General features: G+C 51.1%; 1 protein-coding gene across 1 annotated transcript in view; it reads left to right on the forward strand.

The window, feature by feature from the left end:
• SLC2A5 (solute carrier family 2 member 5) overlaps positions 1-19,467 on the forward strand; it is a gene marked incomplete at its 5' end in the record, with an annotated part of 34,829 nt that extends 15,362 nt beyond the window's left edge. Inside the window, 12 exons of the mRNA XM_081223750.1 lie at positions 2,515-2,613; positions 3,404-3,564; positions 8,225-8,349; positions 13,301-13,453; positions 16,427-16,552; positions 16,670-16,857; positions 16,975-17,085; positions 17,569-17,670; positions 17,958-18,033; positions 18,507-18,634; positions 18,727-18,956; positions 19,083-19,467. Coding sequence (XP_081079876.1) covers positions 2,515-2,613; positions 3,404-3,564; positions 8,225-8,349; positions 13,301-13,453; positions 16,427-16,552; positions 16,670-16,857; positions 16,975-17,085; positions 17,569-17,670; positions 17,958-18,033; positions 18,507-18,634; positions 18,727-18,930 — 1,473 coding nt within the window. The 3' untranslated portion in view covers positions 18,931-18,956; positions 19,083-19,467. The remainder of the gene's footprint in view (positions 1-2,514; positions 2,614-3,403; positions 3,565-8,224; positions 8,350-13,300; positions 13,454-16,426; positions 16,553-16,669; positions 16,858-16,974; positions 17,086-17,568; positions 17,671-17,957; positions 18,034-18,506; positions 18,635-18,726; positions 18,957-19,082) is intronic.
• Between the last annotated feature and the right edge of the window lie 2,417 nt (positions 19,468-21,884).

A 21,884-nucleotide genomic window follows, 5' to 3' on the forward strand; every position in this document is an offset into this window, starting at 1 on the left:
CAGAGGAAATTTTATGTTAAATTTTTCTTTTCCTGCCTTAAAAATAATTTTGTTTCATCAGAATGAAGGCATTTGGACCAGCAAGGTTGGTGAGAACTTGAGAACTTACCCAGAATGTCTTTGCTATTTCCACAAAGTGTGAGCCCTAATTCCTACGGGTCCTTAGAATGTACCTATGGCTCAAATTCAAGGAGAAAGCCAAGGAATAGAAGTTGAATTCTGTGCTCTAGGCTTAGACACTCTACAGCGTGAGGTCTCTGATAATTTTTGCTAGGATCCCATAAAAGCAGTCAGAGAGCTGTCTATCCACGTACCTGGCAGGATGCCCCCAGTCTGGGGCATGAGCCCCGGGGCACCAGCCAGCTCCCCCACTGAGCTTTGCTAAGGACTTCAAACCTTAGGACCCATCAAAGCAGAATGTTGGAGTTCCACCTGCAGTATGAATGAAGCCTGGTGCATTTATAGCATTTACTGGGAAGGGAATTAGAAGCGGAGAAATTTTAATCAACTTTTTTTTTTTTTTTTTTTTGCGGTACGCGGGCCTCTCACTGTTGTGGCCTCTCCCGTTGCGGAGCACAGGCTCCGGACGCGCAGGCTCAGCAGCCATGGCTCATGGGCCCAGCTGCTCCGCGGCATGTGGGATCTTCCCGGACCAGGGCACGAACCCGCGTCCCCTGCATTGGCAGGTGGACTCTCAACCACTGTGCCGCCAGGGAAGCCCTTAATCAACCTTTTTTTCCTTCCTCCCTCCCTCCCTCCCTCTCTCTCCTCCTTCCTTCTTTCCTTCCACCGAATCAAGCAATAGGACAGCTACAGGGCAGGGATCTTTGTTTTCTTCTCCACTATATCCCTAGTAGCTAGAACCTAGAACCTTGGCTGGCTCACAGTGGGTGCTCAATGTGTGAATGAATGAATGAACACCCAGAGCGCTTCAGGAGGTGAAGTGTGACATGGTTGGCCCTATGCTACCTCCTGGGTGGGGTTTTGGGGGTGGGGTGGGTATGCCTACTTGCGTACCCCCTGACTTTAGAAAACACGGTGTAGCAACAGCCCTGGAACCCGCCTCCCCTCCTGGGCACCATCCCCTGCTCCCCCCACTTCCGTCACCTGCTGCCCCCCTGGCCCGCGGGGGTGGTGGGGCCTGAGGAGAGACTGGAAACCAGAGCCCGCTGCTCCTTGATAGGCTGCCTTGTCTGTGGCTCTTATCATCTTTACCAGAAACTTCCTGTGAATTAAGCATTTGTTAGTTATTTAGTGGAAGAGGAGACGGGCAAAGTTTCACTTGCGGTTTTGCTCTTGACCAGGACTCCTGCGGGTCCAGCACCTGCTCTGTGGGGTCGGGGAGGGGGTCACTAGCTCAGCGGTCCCCCCCGGCATGAGGCAAGGCCCAGGTGCCCACTGTTTCTCTGCCTGTCCTGCTCCTACTTGCCTCTCTCAAGAGGTTCCCCCTTAGATTGGAGGGATGCTGCCCAGGGGAGACATGAGGACCTCAGCTCGCCACCAGAGGGGCTGAGTCTCATGTGATGGGGACCTCGGTTGTAGTACAGGATGAAGGGTGTCAATGGTGGGTTCAGAGAGCCCAGGCCCACTCCAGTCAGTGGATTCACCTCCACAGCTAGACGCTTCCATAATTAATCCTTGCAATAACTCCGAGAGGTGTTATTATCCTAACCCTAAAGATGAGGAAACTGAAGATCACAGAAATTAAGCCAGAAAGTGGCTGTGAGCAAATTCAAACTGAGATCCATAGATTCTAAGAGCAAAGCTCTTTCCACTTTTATTTTTCTCCCAATTTTCATTCTTTTACTAATGAATTCCCACGTGTCATTAAAGATGGTCTTAAATCAGTGTTCAGTTACCCAGGTGTCAAGGGGCATATCGTCACAGAATGTGTGTAAGAGTCCCCAGAAATCTATATTTAAATATTTCTTTCACCGTGCCTTCTGCCTCTTAGAGCAGCAGTCCAGAGGCTAAAGGAAGTTAGTCAGTGGCCCTAAATAATTAAAAATTTTCACATTTTCTCTCTGATTTTTTGGGGGGTTTGTGTTTGAGGCAGTGCCTGAGTGCATTTGCTGCAATCAGCAGAGGCAGTCCCGCGGCAGGAATGTCACAGAAGCAGCTCAGACATTAGGTGGAGGGTTGGAGGGGGTGACCCTTCGGTTTTGTTGAGACCCAGTGATTCTCACCCAGGGGCGATTCCCCACCTGCCCCCAGGGACATTTAGCAATGTCTGGAGACATTTAGGTTGTCACAGATGGGGTGAGAGGTGTCTCTACGGTGCACACAGGACAGCCTCCCCCAACAAAGGATTACCCAGGCTTAAGTGCTACGGTTAACGAAACCTACTCCACCCAAGGTGCATGGAGGGTAGGTTTCCAGACATGGAGTGGTTGAAAGACCACGGATCTTCAGATCCCATTACATCCATCTTTCTGCAAGACTCTGAGTAAATCAGGAGCTCCCTGGAACCCCGGGTTGCTTCCTTACCTAAAGCCGTGATCTCTCCTCCTGCAGAGGCTGACACCAGTGCTTGCTTTGGCGACGCTGATTGCTGCCTTTGGGTCATCCTTCCAGTATGGGTACAACGTGGCTGCTATTAACTCCCCTGCCAAGGTAGGTCGCTATGGTGGGCGAGATGCAGCCCCCCGGGAACAGGGAGGGGGGTTTGGAGCAGTCCGTGCCCGGGTGGCCACTAGGGTGGGACTGTACAGACGCTGAGGGCACACAGTGGGACCTCAAGTGAAGGGTGGGGGAAACCCATGAAATAAACAGCACAAGCCCAAGGGACTTGCAGGCACAGGGTCATGGGGACACACCAGGTTCTCGTGGAGAGCCAGGCCTGGCTGGACACATGGTGGGCTGGCCTCCAGGGGTGGGGGGTACGTTTGGGGGCACTCTGATCTTCTGCAGCCTTGTAATCCATAGCAGAGTCTGGAGGGGCCAGGATCATCCAACATTGATTCCATGATTGGAAGCCTGGAGTCATTCCTTTCTGGGGTTAGAAACATCCTGGGCAGGGACTCCCCTGGCGGTCCAGTGGTTAAGACTCCAAGCGTCCACTGCAGGGGGCACAGGTTCGATCCCTTGTCGGGAAACTAAGATCCCACATGCTGCGGGGCGTGGCCAAATAAATAAATAAATAATAAAGAGAACCAACCAAATTCTTTAAAGAAAAAAAAAAGAAACATCCCTGGCAGCTTGCCCATCGGAGGCCTCCCAGCCGCCTACCCCGGCGTGGGTGCCCCCTGCTAATTGCTGTTAATCTTCACTCACTCTCCTCCACTTAATCGGGTTGATGTTCATGTGCCCAGATCATCCCATTGGGTGGCCCAACAACGTACACTGTTCTTTCTGCAAAACCAGCTCAAATTATTTTGGTGTTCTGTTTTGCTTTGCTCTCCAGCTCATGAAAGCATTTTATAACGAGACCTACTATGACAGAATCAGTGAATACATAAGCGAATTTTCCTTGACCTTGCTGTGGTCGGTTTCTGTGTCCATGTTTCCCTTCGGAGGCTTCCTCGGCTCCCTCATGGTCGGCCCCTTGGTGAATAAATTAGGCAGGTAAGGGAAGGTGAATGTTCAACTCCCTGAAACTCATAGACCCCATCAGAGTTTAAAACCTGGGCCTAAAGCAGAAATCATTATCCTAAAACCAGGTAATGATTGCTGTGATGATTTTTGTTTCCTAATGTGGTTAAGAAGATCAGACATTGACCAAGTGTTTGGGGACTTAGGTAACGAAGGTCTCGGGGCTGGAGTTGGGTGGGGGTGATGGGTCTCAGGGTCTGGGGTGGCCATGGAGAGAGCAGAGAGTGCTTCAGAGATCAGGACTCACTCCCGCTCTCACCCTCTCTTGCCTTGAAATCGTCCTTTCCAGAACGTCCTTTTGGCCTTTCGAAGAGTCAAATGCCAGATGGCATGGCCAAGACATCAGGCCCAATGTAGACCATAGACTGATGTTCCTGAACTCTGCTTCCTAAATGAACACAAGCTAACTGCTCTGTTCTTTTACCTTGGAATCCAGTTATATGCGAAATGTAGCCCAAATTAAATTCCTGTAAAACTCTGAAATGGCTGAGATTAATGTCAAGCCCGTCAGTGTGAGACCGCGTGGTCCCAGGGAGACCCTCACTGTGAGTGTCATCAATGGCAAAAGCAGAGCTTAAATCTTTGCCCCTAATTCTAGAAGCATTCGAGATTCTGTATTTGATTCCAAGAAAGGTCCTTAAGCCCTCCCACCCCCCTGGTAAATTCCATGGGCATGAGAGAGCCAGCAGCCTTGTCATGAACAGTATTTAAGAGTTCTTGGGCTTCCCTGGTGGCGCAGTGGTTGAGAGTCCACCTGCCGATTCAGGGGACACGGGTTCGTGCCCCAGTCCGGGAAGATCCCACATGCTGCGGAGCGGCTAGGCCCGTGAGCCATGGCCGCTGAGCCTGTGCTTCCGGAGCCTGTGCTCCACAACGGGAGAGGCCACAACAGTGAAAGGCCCGCGTACTGCTAAAAAAAAAAAAAAAAAAAAAAAAAAGAGTTCTTCCCCTCCACCCCCCTCCCTTCGAGGATGGGCACACGGAGGCAGGTTGAGGTAAAGTGCCCGTTCTCAGCCACAGATCTAGTGAGCTCAAGGCCAGACCCCAGACCTTGGTTCCTTCTCCAGTCTTTTTCAAAAAGAATCTGAGAATAGAAACATACAAGCTGTGCCTGAAGCCTTGCTGGGAGGTTGGTGTTGAACGCACAGTTCTCCCTGAGGGCCACCGGTGGGCAGAACATGGGTCAAGTCACAGATCTGCAGGATGCTTCTCCTTGGGTGAAGGACTAGCCGTCCGGTCTGAAGGTGGAGCTGACAGTTGCTAGTCCACCTGAAAGTGTGATCAATGCTATTCCGTTGTTTGTGGTTTTCTTAAAGATTTATCAGTGTTCTTTAGATGTCAGTAGCAGCTAACAATTAACTGATGGGTTCCTACTTGCCGGGCTCTATCCTAAGTGCTTTTAGGGGATATGAATTGCACTAATCCTTACAAAAGCCCCATCCCCTTTTCACACAGGGGAAAAAGAGGCACAGACGGTGCTGGGAGGAAATTTCACTTCTGAGCACATCGTGCCAAGTAACGTCCACACTGTACTCTGTTGTACCCGGCACATGTCTTCTCAATCCGTTGCTTTATTTATTTATTATTTTAAATTTATTTATTTTATTTCTTTTTTGGCTTCTTGGGTCTTCATTACTGCACGCGGGCTTTCTCTAGTTGCGGCGAGTGGGGGCTACTCTTGTTGCGGTGCGCGGGCTTCTCATTGCGGTGGCTTCTCTTGTTGTGGAGCATGGGCTCTAGGCATGCGAGCTCAGTAGTTGTGGCACGCGGGCTCGGTAGTTGTGGCGCATGGGCTTAGTTGCTCCACGGCATGTGGGATCTTCCCAGACCAGGAATCGAACCCGTGTCCCCTGAACTGGCAGGCGGATTCTTAACCACTGCGCCACCAGGGAAGCCCTGTTGCTTTATTTTTAATTGTACATGTAGTATCTTTTTGATACAAAATCTTTAAATGTTCAAGTGGTCACATTTAACTCATCCATGATTTTTGCTTTTTGTGTCTTAAGAGAGTCTTCCCTACCAGGCGTCGTAAGGATAATCTTCTATAATTAAAAAAATAATTTTTCAATTTTGTCTTTCCCAAATAGATCTGGAATTTTATTTTGTATTTAGTAGGTGAGTGGAGAGGGAAGGCCAATTTTATTTTAATTTTTTTCCATGTAAAAAATCACTTGCTTTCAAATTTATCTTAGTTATTCATGTTCCTTTAGTCTTCTGTGTTAATTTAAAAATCAGCTTATCGAAATCCCTGAAAAAGGATTCTGCTTGGAATTGATTTGGATTTATCATTTAATTGGAGGAAAAACTAAACATCCTTACACTGTTGAAGCTTCCCTTTTGTGAGCAAGCTATGGCTGATTTATTTATCCCAGAACTCATGGCAGTTCCTTGTCTGAGGTTTCATGTCTTTGTCATCAGTTCTGGAAAGTTTTCAGCCATCATTTCTACAGATATTTTCTCTCCTCCATTTTCTATATTCTTCTGGAAGTTCCTCCGTGCCTTTGTTGTTGTTGTTGTTGTTGTCTGTAAAAAGACTTCTTTAAAAAGCTATTTTTCAAAAGTTGTGGTGGGAATTCCCTGGCGGTCCAGTGGTTAGGACTCCACGCTTTCACTGCCAGGGCCCGGGTTTGATCCCTGGTCAGGGAACTAAGATCCCGCAAGTGGCACGGTGCGTCAAAAAATAAAAGTGTGGTAAACATACATAACATAAAATTTACAATTTTAACCAACTTTTAAGTGTACAGGTTTTTTTTTTAATTTTTATTTATTTATTTATTTATTTATTTGGCTGTATTGGGTCTTTGTTGCTGCGTGCAGGCTTTTCTCTAGTTGCGGTGAGCGGGGGCTACTCTTCACTGTGGTGCGCGGGCTTCTCATTGTAGTGGCTTCTCTTGTTGTGGAGCACGGGCTCTAGGCATGTGGGCTTCAGTAGTTGTGGCATGCGGGCTCAGTAGTTGTGGCTCACGGGCTCTAAAGCGCAGGCTCAGAAGTTGTGGCGCAGGGGCTTAGTTGCTCCGCGGCATGTGGGATCTTCCCGGACCAGGGCTCGAACCCGTGTCCCCTGCATTGGCAGGTGGCTTCTTAACCACTGCACCACCAGGGAAGTCCAGTGTACAGGTTTTTGGCATTAAGTACATTCACACTGTTGGGCAACCATCACCACCACCCATCTCTATAACTTTTCATCTCATATAAACGGACACCGGGGCTTCCCTGGTGGCGCAGCAGTTGACAGTCCACCTGCCGATGCAGGGGACACGGGTTCGTGCCCCGGTCCGGGAAGATCCCACATGCCGCGGAGCAGCTGGGCCCGTGAGCCATGGCCGCTGAGCCTGTGCGTCCGGAGCCTGTGCTCTGCAAGGGAAGAGGCCACAACAGTGAGAGGCCCACGTACTGCAAAAAAAAAAAAAAAAAAAATCTATCTTTTTTGCTATTGTTTTGGATAGTTCTGTTTTATGTATGTTCTTGTTCTTTCTATAGTACCCTTTTGATTCCTTATTTTATGACACTACTCATTTAAAACATATTTTATAGCTTCTATCTAATCCTGTTGTCTGAAGCTGTGCTGTTTGTATGTGCAGCCTCTTGCAGGTGGTGGATTGTCTTGTGTGTCCTGTAATGGTGATGCTTCATCTCATGGGCGGGGGGGGGGGGTCCCTGGCTGGTAGACTCCTGGGGAGCCCAATGGGAGGGGCTTCTCCAGAGAAACTTTCCCTTTGCCTTTGTCTGGCTCTCCAGGGCCCAAATCCAACTCCAGTCTTGACTTAAATTGGACTGCTTTGTAAGTTTTATTAAGTTTGATATTTTTATAGGTTTTCAGGAGATACCCTTTATCAGCTTACATAAGTTTCCTCATTTTTATAGTTTGTTAAGGTTTTGTTTGTTTGTTTGTTTGTTTTGCGGTACACGGGCCTCTCACTGTTGTGGCCTCTCCCATTGCGGAGCACAGGGTCCGGACGCGCAGGCTCAGTGGCCATGGCTCACGGGCCCAGCCGCTCCACGGCATGTGGGATTTTCCCGGACCGGGGCACGAACCCATGTCCCCTGCATCGGCAGGCGGACTCTCAACCATTGCGCCACCAGGGAAGCCCTGTTAAGGTTTTTTTTTTAAATCATGATGGATATCAAATTTTATTGACTTGTTTTGCTACTTCAATTGATAATCCTATATTTTTCCCCAGTACAATCTTTAATATGGTGTTTTTAACCTTGAAAGATTCTTATATATGCTGTTGAATTCAATTGGCTAATATTTCATTTAGGATTTTCACATCTATGTTGATAGGTGAGATTGGCCTAAACCTTTCCTTTAATGTCCTCATCCAGTCTGGGTTTCAAGATTACACTAAAATCATGTTAGTTTATGGTTGCAGAACCCTTTACTGTATTGTAATATGCGAGCCTTTCCCTCTGTTCCCCACTACTGATGCCCTCTGCATTGGGGTCATTTATATCTGCTCCCACAGAGAATATTCCCACACCAGGCCATGCACTGGACCTGTATCCATCTTAGGTCAACAGCAAATCAAACAACACAACAGCAACTGCTGTAACTGAGTAGATGCTCGGCAAACATTTGTTAAAGGAGTGGCAAATCCTTAAACCAAACCGACTGGTATTTTGTCCTCTGCAGAAAAGGAACCTTGCTGTTCAACAACATCTTTTCCATCGTGCCTGCGATCTTAATGGGATGCAGTGAAGTTGCCAGGTCATTTGAGATGATAATTCTGGCCAGACTTCTGGTGGGAATATGTGCAGGTAAACCATTCTGTGATTCGGGGTGGTCAGAGGGGGGAGAACAGGCACCTGGGGTCTGAACAAATTTGGGGTCTCTGAAGCATATAGGTTCAAGCTGTTCCTACACCTCTGCTGTGGGTAGACGCTTAAGCCCCTGCGTTACAGGGATGTGTGTGGACCGCGGGCAGATCTTCACTGTGGAGTTTCCTGTGAAGAAAGCTGTTCTTTGAAAGACTGAGATACAGAATCTTAGGACCGGACTGGTCCTTCCAACCAGTCCTTAATCTCAATGTTTTCTAAACTGCAGGTCGGGACTGATACTGACCAGGGTTCTTGGCCTTCCCCAATCAACAGAAATTGACTAGAGGCCAGACAAGAAATTCAGGCAAGGATTTGTTGGGGCCCCTGCGGCCGCAGGAGGGAGCAAAAACAAGTAACAGGTTCCCTTGCTCACTCCCCGAGGTGGGGGCGAGCTCGTTCCTTATATGGGGTGAGGGAAGAGGTGTGTCCAGGCATCAGGCCAGAGGGGTGGCTTAGGTGTTTTGCCCACCCCTTTGTGCTGTTGAGTGCAGGGGCATGCGCAGTACACTGCTTTGGCTCAAGACATCCAGTGTTTTCTCCCGGCTCTTCAGAGATGACAGTTGGGTTTTCTTTGGTCTTTTTGTATCTTTTTGTCCATAATCTGCCCCAACTGCACATGCACACAGTTATTTTTAGTCCCTTATAGTTTCTCTGTAGCTTGTTGCTCAAGGAGATGTTTGTCCAGGTGCAAACACTGCAGCAAAGGGTCCCAGATGCCAGCCTGTCTCAGGATCAGTTGGTGGGTAGTGACATCTGTTTAGCAAACAGTATTTTCTTTTTTGTTGTTTTTAACTAGGGTAGACTGTGTCACATGTAGTAAACATAAGGATTGTCTTTTGAAACGTTGTTTCAGTTCTTTATCTTTATACATATGTGAGAACCAAGTTGGATGTAAAATGTATTTCTGTATTTTGCACCGTGAGTTGTGGTCAAAAAAGCTTGAGAAATTATCAAATGCACGAATCCCTCTGCCAGAAAAGAGTTAACAGTAGTAACCTCTCCAAAGCCATTCTGCCCAGGCTGGGTTTCCCTGGTTATAGAAAATTCCCCCATGATGGCTTCAGGCTGAAGAGACATGGTTCAGCCATGCTGTGGCCTTCCTCCAGGTTGGCTTCCTCTGTAGGCAGAAGGGCCAGGGCCACTGAGGCAAGCAAGGTGCCCACTCTCGGGGCCGTGCACTGCTGGGTGGGCCCCCAAGGGTAAGCGCCCCTGGAAATGCTGCACCCTGGGCGCTTCACTCGCCCCCCACCAGGCTGTGGCATTGTCAAGTGACTCGTTCTCCTTCCAAACACAGGGATGGGGATGAAGAAGGGATAATTTGGCCGGATGTCAGCAAACCCCTTCCCTGGAGTTTACTGACAGCAGAGGAGACAGCAAGGAGCCTGGTACTGGGGGAAGTGGCGAGGGATTGCAGGGCTGGGGAGATGAAGAGGAAAACAAGATTCCCGAAGACAGAAGAGGTCACCTCAAGGAGGGACTGATGGGCCCCCTGGCAAACTTCATTCATTCTAGCTTTCCCTGAGAGCACCTGGACATTTATCTACCGTCTGGCCAGGAGTCCCGGGGTGCCTGGCCCTGCTCCTGCAGTTTTTCCCTGCAGCCAGGCTCAGCTTTATGAAAAATGGACGATTCCTGGAAGTTGTCTGCAGTGGGCAGGTGCTGTCGCGTTTCTACTGACAGCCAACAATTCAGAGTTGGTTCCAAGAAAGAAATGTTAGGCTCCAATAGAAAAATCACAGTTTAACATCCCAACCTTTGCTTTTTTTTTTGGCCATGCCACACAGCTTTCCGGATCTTAATTCCCCAACCAGGGATTGAACCCAGGCCCTCGGCAGTGAAAGCACGGAGTCCTAACCACTGGACCGCCAGGGAATTCCCAACCTACCTTTGCTTTTAAATAAGCATGACTTCTGGTCAACAGTTCTCAAACTTTTTGGCCTCAGGACCCCTTTACACTCTTAAAATTATTGAGGGTTCTAAGGAGCTTTTTCTCATATGCGTTATACTGATCAATATTTACCATGTGAGAAATTGCAACCAAGAAATGTATTAATTCATTTTAAGATAGCAATAATAAGCCCATTACATGTCTTTATGAAAATAATTCTGTTTTCTAAAACAAAAAAATTTAGTGGTATTGCTTTACATTTTTGCAAATCTCTTGAATGTCTGGCTTAACAGAAGACAGCCAGACTCTCAAACCTGCTTCCGGGTTCTGTTGGTGTGATGTCAGAGGGCACGTGACCTCGGGAAAACTGGTCAGGGAACGAGAATGAAAAGGACAAGTAACATCTCAGGACGGTTCTGAAAACAGTTTTGATCTCACAGACCCCCTGAAAGGTATCAGGAACCCCCTGTGTCTTCAGGTCATACTTGAAGAACTCCAGCAGAAGCCTAATCTATTTCCTGCTCATTCCTTCACATATTTCCTGAAAAGTCAGGAAAGGGTGTCATCAAGCCCCGTGGTACTTAGACACCCTAAAAACGAAGTAAACGGCCACTCTGACCAAGGGGGTTCAGGGTCAATGCAGCTTGGACCCCCAGATGCTCAGTTTGCTGGTTTGCTGTTAGTCAACATCTTTGATAAGAACACTTCAGACTTTCACTAATGGAATTTAAACTTTAAAAGCTGCTTCTCCAGGCTTCCCTGGTGGCGCAGTGGTTGAGAGTCCGCCTGCTGATGCAGGGGACGCAGGTTCGTGCCCGGGTCTGGGAGGATCCCACATGTCGTGGAGCGGCTGGGCCCGTGAGCCATGGCCGCTGAGCCTGCGCGTCCGGAGCTTGTGCTCCGCAGCGGGAGAGGCCATGGCAGTGAGAGGCCTGTGTACCACAAAAAAAAAAAAAAAAAAAAAAAAGCTGCTTCTCTGACTTTGGTGTCAGAACAGGCTGGCCGGGGGTTGCCCCGTGGAGTTGTTTTTAAGACAGAATGAGACTGTTCTCCACCAACATGAAGGGAATCCCACCTCTTCACAAACCTCCTGGTGTTTGTCTCTCCAGTGTTGCTCTTACCTAAGTTCAGAAGCACTTGGCCTTGAGAAGCAGCCCCCAGGGCCTGAATGGTGACCGGGCAACACGAGGGCCTCGCTTTCTCCATAGCCCTTTGGGCACTGGGCCTGCAGGGTCCCCCCCTGTCCACCACACAAGACACCTTAGAGCTGCTCTAAAGACTGTCCCTCTTTGTCTGAAAATCAGAAAGAATTGGTATTAATTAATGAACTGTGATGCCCCTTTTAAAATATTAAGCAGAATCCCACTACTGGGCATATACCCTGAGAAAACCATAATTCAAAAAGAATCACGTACCACAATGTTCATTGCAGCTCTATTTACAATAGCCAGGAGGACATGGAAGCAACCTAAGTGTCCATCATCGGATGAATGGATAAAGAATATATGGCACATATATACAATGGAATATTACTCAGCCATAAAAAGAAACAAAATTGAGTTATTTGTAGTGAGGTGGATGGACCTAGATAGAGTCTGTCATACAGAGTGAAATAAGTCAGAAAGAGAAAAACAAATACCGTATGCTAACACATATATATGGAATCTAAAAAAAAAAAAAAAAAAAAAGGTTCTGAAGAACCTTGGGGCAGGACAGGAGTAAAGACACAGACGTAGAGAATGGACTTGAGGACACAGGGAGGGGGAAGGGTAAGCTGGGACGAAGTGAGAAAGTGGCATAGACATATATACACTACCAAATGTAAAATAGCTAGTGGGAAGTAGTCACATAGCACAGGGAGATCAGCTCGGTGCTTTTCAACCACCTAGCAGGGTGGGATAGGGAGGGTGGGAGGGAGATGCAAGAGGGAGGAGATATGGGGTATATGTGTATGCTTAGCTGATTCACTTTGTTATACAGCAGAAACTAACACAACATTGTAAAGCAATCATACTCCAATAAAGATGTCAAAAAAAAGCCAAAAAATAATAATAATAAAATACTAAGCAGAGATGTCCTTGGGCAGAATTGCAGAGCTTGAAAACTTGGCCTTCAGCTTCCTCTTATCTCAGTGCTATAAAATACCCTCCCATCACCAGCAGCTCCAGCCTCCCCTCACCCCACACTGTCTCCCTTGGTCTGCCCTTGGTCACAGCCTCCCTCTCAGATCCCACGTCTTTCTGAGCATCAGCTTGCCTCTGGCTCCATGTGCGATACTTGGACCAGTAACAACCCATCTGACCTTCCTCCCAGACCCCCAACCTCTCACTGGACTTTTAGGAGAACTAAATGGGATAATATCTATGAAAATACTTTAGAGCCTATAAAATTAAGTTTCACCTATTCATAAGGGGGTCAGATGTCAGTAAGACGGGAAAACCAACAAGTTCAAATACTGAGGATTCAGAAGTAGTTCAGTCATTACACGGATCCCAGAATGCAGTTAGTCTACAGTATGTATTTAATTTTTCAATGCTTACTGACAAATAAAGCTTGTGCTTCAATGTCTATGCATCAGCTTATTATGTAATATACAGTCTCAGAAGGTAAAGCTGGTGGGCAGGGGTCCTTGGCCTTTTATTAACAGGTTTCCCCCCACCCAAGGAGCAAGAGAGGAGAGGGTCTAACCACACCTGGGCTTTTCCTCTCTGAGACCAAGCCAATCAGGAAGGAAGACCTGAGGTCCGGGTGGCCTGTGTCCCCAGGTGACACCAGTCTGGAAGCAAACGCACTGTCCATAAACTTCTTTGGTCAGACTATTTTCTCTTAAATTAAAAGGCCTAAGAATTGCAAGAGGGGTTGTTTGCTTACTCCTGCAGTTTTGAGACAGTTTCAGCCCAACGAATGCGATTGCTGAGGAAGAATAAATGTGTTTGAAGACAGAGCTCATCCCTGCCAGATTAATGTTTCCTGATGGTGTCTTTATTTCACCCTCCCTCCCAGGTCTGTCTTCCAATGTCGTCCCTATGTACTTAGGGGAGCTGGCCCCTAAGAACCTGAGGGGGGCCCTGGGGGTGGTGCCCCAGCTCTTCATCACCGTCGGCATCCTTGCGGCCCAGATCTTGGGTCTTCGGAGTCTCCTCGCAAACGAAGAAGGTGAGCTCAGGACACCCCAGACCCCCCAGCCCGTTCCTATGAGCTGGTCTTTTCTCTCTAAACGACGGGGCCCCCGCACAGCCCTGACCCCACGGTGCTGAGCTGGAGGTTGCCCAGAGCGGGCCTGAACAAGTTGGTGGGGACAGACAGACTGACGTTCTCTAGTCCCTCTTGGGACACGGATGAGGGAGCTGTGAGGGCGCAGGAGGTGCTGCTATCTTTCTCTTGGTTGCTTGGTGACTGTCACACAGGGACCCGGGGCGTGGTAATGACGGCCACCAGGGTGCCAGGCTCTGTGCTTAAGGCCTCCGGCACCATTGCCCTGGAGCCTCCCAGCAATGCAGCTGCGCAGGAACCCGTGATCATCCCATCACAGACCAGGAAAGAGGGTCACAAGACCCAGCCTCCGTAGGTGAGGTGGTGAGTCTCAGGGCCGGCATCCACACCAGATGCAGACTTCGGAGCCGCACCCCACCCCCACCCCAGAGCCTGGGGCCTGGCACATAGTAGGTGCACAGCAACTCAGAACTGTCGTTCTTGCATGGCCTCCCTTTTTTTTGTCTTGGGTCTCGAACCTCTGAAAGGGAAATCGCCACTAACAAAGCACCAGTCAAAACGTATGGGCCAGACACGAAGTCTTTTATATAATCCATTTAATCCTCCAAACAACCTATGAAGCATGTACAGTTACTATACCCATTTTACAGGTGCAGAACCTGAGGCATAGAGAAGTTGGATCACATGTCCAATGTCTCCTTAGGACACAAATGCAGGCAGTGCAGGCCTGAGTCCGAGCCTAACTACCATCTGTCCCACCTTTCAATCGCCCTTGTAAAGAGCTGGGACCAGGAGTGGAGGAGCTAGGTGCCTGTCCCCTGCTGATGGCACGTAACCAACCAGCTGCACCCAGAAACAGCCACGGATCCCTGGCACCTGCGAGGTGCTCTCTGGTGTGTGGGAGGGAGCCCTGGTTCCACCCAGGGAGGGGGTCTCAGAGAGGGCCTGGGCTTGGGGGCACGGGTAGGACCAGCATTCCAGATGTGGGCACAGGGGATGGAAGCATAAAGTTCCTTGTGCATGCAGGGAGCTGCAGGTGTTGTGGTGGACTCTCACTTTGTCCCTCCATCCTTTATGGTGACTATTCAGCCATCGGTACCCTCCTCTAGACAAGAGTGTGGAGGGCAGGGCTTGGCCTTCCTCATCTTTGAATCTCCAGCAAAATTCATGGCACATACGAGGTGCTCAGTGAAGAAGGAAGGAAGGAAGGCCAGAGAGAAGAGTGTCAGAGTCCTTGGAAGTGAGTGGGCAGTCACAGCACAAAGGCTGCACAGAAGTCATGGGGGTCAAGATCGGAACAGGGTGTCTGGAATTGGCAGTTAGGGGTCACTGAGATCTCATGGGAAGAGTTTCAGTGTAGGGGGTGGGGTGGGGGCCAGAGGGCAGATGGCAACGGCCCGAACGGCAGGCACGTCCATACTCGCTGTAGTCTGTGCCAGGGTGATAGAAGCGGGACCCGGATCAGCTAGGCCCTGGATTCAGAGCCAAGAGGTGGAGAAGGTTGGGAGGATGGGGATTCAGGGTTCAATGTGCCTGAGTTCGAATCTCAGCTTTGCTCCTAAATGACTGATCTCGGGCAAGGGAGCTACATGCCCTCCATGCCTCAGTGTTTGCAGGTGTAACATGGGGTTGATGCTGGTACCTGCCTCCTGACGTGGCTATGATGGGGAAGTGGGCTATATGTGAAAAGCCATGAGACTCTAGTGCCTGGCACGCAGATGTCTGCAGTTATCACCTCCTGCATAGGAGAAAAGGGGGTGAGTCGGGCATTCACAGCTCCTAGAAGGAGCCTGAACCACTCATTCACTTATTCAACCGTTTTTATTGAGTGATGTAACATATATAAGGGTCCAGAAGTAGAGCCACGCCGGCCCCCTGCGCGCCCCTCAATCACAGCCTTCCCGCCCCCAAAGGGAGCCACTGTGCCAACATTTATGATCATCGCATCCTTGCTCTTCCCTAGAAGAGTTTCACCACTTTTCTAGAAGACAGAGTGAATTTTCCCTGTTTCCGGACTTAATACAATGGAACCACGTTGTGTGGAATTACATTGCATCCAACATCGCATTGGTGGGACTGGCTCCTGTCCTGACTTGCTTCATTTTCACCACAGTATAAAATTCCATCTTATTGGGGCGTCCCTGGTGGCGCAGTGGTTGAGAGTCCGCCTGCCGATGCAGGGGACACGGGTTCGTGCCCCGGTCCGGGAAGATCCCACGTGCCGCGGAGCGGCTGGGCCTGTGAGCCATGGCCGCTGAGCCTGCGCGTCCGGAGCCTGTGCTCCGCAACGGGAGAGGCCACAACAGTGAGAGGCCCGCATACAGAAAAAAAAAAAAAAAAAATTCCATCTTATGAATGAACCATGATTTATGCATCCGTTCTACCGTGTGGACATTCGCCTTGTTTCTGGGTTTTGTTTCTACAATCAGTGCTGTTCTGTCCTCGTCCTTCTGGTGTCCCGGGGGCCCAGGCATGCGTTCCTGAGCACAACTGCTGGGTTAGAGCATGTGGGTGTCCAGCATCACTAGCTCCTGCCAGACTGTCCCCTAAAGATGCCACGTGTCCACACAGCGGTGTGGACACGTCCCATCTGCCCACATTCTCGTCAGTGCTTGGTGTTGTCAGAATTTTTCACTTTGTTCATCTGACAGGTGGGTAGTGGCTCTTCATCAGCATCCATTCTCTAAGTAGTTAGAGGGTCCGCTCTTGGTTAGACACCATCATCCTAGGCGCTGGGGACAGAGGAGTGAGAAAGATAAAGGCCCCGCCCCCACCCCCGACCCCCAGCCTGTGTTCCGGCTCCAAAGAAAACCAATCAGGATGGTGGGCCAGAGCGGCTCCGTGGGGCTGGAGGCGGAGAGCAGCAGGAGAGGAGGCTGGGGCGCCGGCTCTCTCGGAAGGCTGGTTTCCTTGCAGGCTGGCCCGTCCTCCTCGGGGTGACCGGGATCCCCGCGGCTCTGCAGCTGCTCCTGTTGCCCTTCTTCCCGGAGAGCCCCAGGTACCTGCTCGTTCAGAGGAAGGATGAAGTGGCTGCCAAAAGCGGTAAGGCTTTCCCAGGAGACCAGGACCAACGACGCAGGTTGCGGCATCTTCGCGGGGGGCGGGGGGCGGGGGGTTGCGTGATTCCGCCCCCAGCGTCCCCTCTGCTCCCTCCCCCAGCGCTGAGGAGGCTGCGCGGCTGGGACGACGTGGACGCCGAGATACAGGAGATCCGGGAGGAGGACAAGGCCGAGAAGGCTGCGGGCTTCATCTCCGTGCTGAAGCTGCTCAGAATGAGGTCCCTGCGGTGGCAGGTCATCTCCATCGTCGTCCTCATGGGCGGCCAGCAGCTGTCGGGAGTGAACGCGGTACCAGGGCAGCCGGGGCCAGGGCAGCGGGCAGGCACGGGGCGGGAGCGGGAAGGGATCCGCCGAGGGGTCCAGGCCGCCCGGCCGGCCTCACCAGCCTCGGGGGTGGCCTTCCAGATCTACTACTACGCAGACCAGATCTACCTGAGCGCTGGGGTGAGAGCACAGGATGTCCAGTATGTGACGGCGGGCACAGGCGCGGTCAACGTGCTGATGACCGTCTGCGCCGTGAGTGCCCCCGGGAGCCGAGTCCCTGCCTGCCACCAAGGATGGAGGGCACCTTGAGAGTGGGGAGTCTTGGCCCAGGAAGGAGCCCGGATCTCGGTGGCGACGTGCCCCTCGGTCCCCTCCTCTCTAGCCTCTGGGCTGTCCTCAGATGACAGCCTGTCTTTTGGGGAGGGCGGTAGCCTGTGGCCCCAAAGATGGAGACCCGTCCCCACCGTCCACTCCGGAAGCTACCGCCGTGAGAGGTGGCTCTTCTCCAACGTCTCACACTGGGGACCACTACCTGTGCCAGGGCCACCGCGTGACAAATGGGGCCCCTGGACTGCGCAGTGCAGAGGCCCGCTGGCCATTCAAGGACACAGACACACACACACACACACACACACACGGGCGGGTGGGTGGGCGCACAGGGGAGGTGGGCCTGCTGGGCAGGGGGGCAGCCAGGGCCTGCTGAGCCTCCCACTTTTCCTTTCCCTTTCCCTCCAGGTTTTCGTGGTGGAGCTCCTGGGGAGGAGAGTCCTGCTCCTCCTGGGCTTCTCCATCTGCTTCACCGCTTGCTGCGTGCTGACGGCCGCCCTGGCTCTGCAGGTGAGGAAAGTGGGGCCTGGGGTGCCTTGCGCCCTCGTGCGCATGCGCGAGTCTGCTGCCTGGGGATCACGTGCAGCCCCGATCCCCACCCCAGCAGCATATTACCCACTTTCAGCCGGCATTCCAGGGGCATCCAGGTGGCGCTGCTTGTGGAAGGAGGTGCCAGGCGCCTGCCTTCCCAACCCAGGCAGAGCTGCTGGCCCTCCGGCACCCGAGAGTCCTGACGCTCCCGTCCCAGGTTGTCTCCGCTTTGCCAGGTGTGATCCAACTCTGTTTTCTCCCCACAGGACACAATATCCTGGATGCCCTACGTCAGCATCGCCTGCATCATCTCCTATGTCACAGGACATGCCCTTGGGCCCAGTATGTACCCCAGAGCTGGTTCTGTGGTTTCACTGCCCCCTCCTATACCACCAGCCCTAGAAACTTCTGGCCTGAGCTCCTTAGAGAGGCTCCAGGAAGGGGCGAATTCGGCCCAAATGGCTTCTCTGCCTGTGTTCTTGTGGCAGAGGGGTTTGGGCGGAGCACGACTAGAGCGAGGACAGTAAAGCAGCCTGTGTAGGCTGGACCACGGTGCCCGTGTGGTTGGCACAGAGAGTCTTACAGGTGGTCATGGGCCCCCTTTAGGGACATCACAGGAGGTCGCCTGTTGTGCCCGACTCTTGCTAGGTGCCTTCTCACACTGCTTCTCCACGAGACCAGGAGTCCTGGAGACACAGACACACTGCTCCGTCTTGGGCCGGATGCTTCTGGAACCTTGCACGGGCAGGGGCTCCAGGACCCTTTGTGGGCTTGCTTGGCCGGCAGGGAAGACAGCTCTTCCTCTTCTTCCCCAGGTCCTATCCCCGCACTGCTCATCACCGAGATCTTCCTGCAGTCCTCCCGGCCGGCTGCCTACATGGTGGGGGGCAGCGTCCACTGGCTCTCCAACTTCACTGTGGGCTTGATCTTCCCATTCATTCAAGTAAGTGCGACCCAGGGGCCCCAGAGCCACAAAATACTCAAGCAGTAAATCGAGAACCTTTTCAAGCACGTGAACCCTCTCCCCTCCCACAGGTGGGCCTTGGAGCTTACAGCTTTATCATTTTTGCCGTTATATGTCTTCTCACCACCACCTACATCTTCCTGGTTGTCCCCGAGACCAAGTCCAAGACCTTCATAGAAATCAATCAGATCTTCACCAAGATGAACAAAGTGTCAGAGGTGCACCTGGAAAAGGAGGAGCTAAAGGACTTTCCGCCCTCTACTGCGGGGCAGTAACTCGAGAGGAGGAGCCTGGTAATCAGGTCTGCGTGGAGCTTCCCTCCTGGGCTATGAATCCACTAGGACAAGTCCGGTGTGGAAGGCAGGCCCTGATGGGACTGTCGTAAGGGCTTCTGTGCAGTTCTTAAAGCCAGGCTGTCTCTTTCCAGGTTGACCCATCACCAACCCCAAGGCATGCCGGGCAGCTGTCCCTCAACCATGCTGGGTCAGCCATTGTGTGGCTCCCGGCAACACAGGCTCTTATAATGAAAACCATTACCGTGGTGTCGAGATGGAAGGAATCAAATGTGGCCAAAGAAACGAATTCTTCTCCAATCCCGTAGTCTTCCAGGGGCCACGGGCACATGTTCAGGGTGGAATCCGTCCTCTTGTGAGATCCATCTCCAGAAACACGAGTTTTGAAAAGTATGATGTCACAAGTAACGATGTCTAGGAATCTGGGAAGCAGGTCCCTATGGAGACTTTAACCAAGTCAGAGATTATTGTTCCCAAATTATATTATTAGAGGACAATAGAATTGCCTCTGTATACTCAATAAAACACATATGATCACTTTTCACCAAGATGTGCTGCTTTTCTGTGAGCCAGTGAAAGGTGGGGGGCAGTCCCTGCTCCTTCAAGCAGCTTGGCTGCACTGGAGTGTCAGCCCCTTAATAAGGGCAGGGGTTTGGCCAGTTTTGTTAGTCCCGGAATCCCCACTGCCTAAAAGAACCTGTCATGGAGGAGGCCGCTCAGATGATATTTGCTGAAAGAAGGGGAGGAGTGAGAGATGAGGTGGTCGCAAAGTTGTGATTTTTAAGATTTAAGGTTGGGGAAGCCTCTGCATGTGTTCAGGTGCATAGCAAACACCGAGGGCTCCTGAAGGTGCATAGCGAACACCGAGGGGCCCTGAAGGTGGACAGGAAAGGGTGTCGGGAGAAGGAGGCAGTGCCCCCTACACACACACACAGCAGAGATAGAGGCTTTCGTAGAGGGGTGTGTGTGTGTGTGTGTGTGTGAAGAGGGTGTGTACAAAAAGGTGGAGAAAACTGAGGTGTAGGAAAGGAAGTGGAGGGACCACCTGCTGAAAGGCTTCTGACAGGATGTAAAATCTTCTGGGAGTTAGGGAGGCAGAGACCAGGGGCCGGGTGGGACAGTGGTGGGGTTGGGAGCGGCTTTCGTGGGGGTGGAATGGGGATTCCCCAGGTGGTGAATTCCATGACTTACAAATGTAGTGAAGGCCCAGACAAAGAGCACAATCCTGTGGTTGAACCATCCTTACCTTCTGCCACAGGGACCTACGGTGTGAGGGGGCTCAGAAAACAACCATAGATGGCAGCGTGCAGTGCTGAGAAACAGTAAGGCCAGAATGTCAGAATTAAGGGACTGTGGCATTATTAATTCAGCTCATGTTACGGGCAGCACCCCTAACCCAGGGGAGGCTCTGGAGTTCATGATTCTGTGGGTCTATCCTCTGGGGCCAGCCATGGTTCTGCTACTTAGTAATTGGGTGACATGGGCAACTTATCTGGTTTTTCTGTACCTCAGTTTCCTTTTTGGTTGAGCTAATAGTAAATGCCTCACATGGTTGGTTATGAGAATTAAATTCTATGCTTGTAGCTTTTAGATCAGTGCCTGGTGTGTATTAAGCACTTAGTTATTTTTAAGTGCTTGGGGGTGAATGTTGATCTTGTAGACAAAAACACACAGGTAAGATACAGTGAGAGACCCCACTATACATGAATACTGGGATTAAACAAGTACGTGGATGGCAGATGCTGGGAACCATCTCACTGTTGCAGTGAGAAATTACAGATAAGCCAAGAGAGAGAGTCTAGAATGATCCATGTGGTAATAGACTACAGTTGGAGATATTGTTCAGCTGAATATAGACACAGGTGGCTACACATAGAAATATTTATAGATATGTGGATTTACATGGGTTGGTAAAATACAACAGGAGGAGAAAGAGATGGGCCTGGTGCTATGGTTGCCCAGAAGGAAGATGGGGAATTAGGAAACACAAAAAAGGATTTCTCCAGGAGAAAATGCAGTAGGAAAGAGAAGAATGGTCATTCCAGGCGAGGAACAGCACAGAGAGATGAGAGGGTTTGGGGGGAACGCCAGGTAGCTTGGTGTGAACGTGAAGCCAGAAAGCCCAAACTAGATCCTGTCTGTGGGTCCCTGTGAGCCACACTGAGCCTGGACCTTGGCCTCAAGATAAAGGTGGCGGGACTTCCCTGGTGGCACAGTGGTTGAGAGTCTGCCTGCCGATGCAGGGGACACGGGTTCGTGCCCCGGTCCAGGAAGATCCCACATGCCGCGGAGCGGCTGGGCCCATGAGCCATGGCCGCTGAGCCTGTGTGTCTGGAGCTTGTGCTCTGCAGCGGGAGAGGCCACAACAGTGAGAGGCCCGCGTACCAAAAAAAAAAAAAGAATCCACCTGCCAATGCAGGGGACACAGGTTCGATCCCAGGTCTGGGAAGATCCCACATGGTGGAGCAACTAAGCCCGTGCGCCACAACTACTGAGCCCATGTGCCACAACTACTGAAGCCCGCCCGCCTAGATCCCATGCTCCGTATCAAGAGAAGCCACCGCAATGAGAAGCCCGCGCACAATAACGAAGAGTATCCCCTGCTCTCTCGCCGCAACTAGAGAAAGCCCGTGTGCAGCCACGAAGACCCAACACAACCAAAGAAACAAAAAGAGAGAAACCTGGTGGTCCGTGACCATTGAGTTTCAGAGACTGCGGTCGCAGTACCAAGACCAGGCAGGACGTGGGGAGGGAGACCGATTGGGGAGCAAGAACGAGGGCCCTGCAAAGCCAGCAGTGGTGAGGCCGAGAAGTGAGGGGGAAGTCAGAGAGACCGGTGGGATTTAGGGGCACTCGGCCACTGTAGGTGAGGCATCTGGCATACGTGCCAGGTTTCTAACAGGGGCCAATGGCGAATGGTTTGGGGACCTGCGTGG

The sequence above is a fragment of the Mesoplodon bidens genome, assembly GCF_964165515.1.
Source record: "Mesoplodon bidens genome assembly, chromosome: 2".
NCBI classification, from domain to species: Eukaryota; Metazoa; Chordata; class Mammalia; order Artiodactyla; family Ziphiidae; genus Mesoplodon; species Mesoplodon bidens.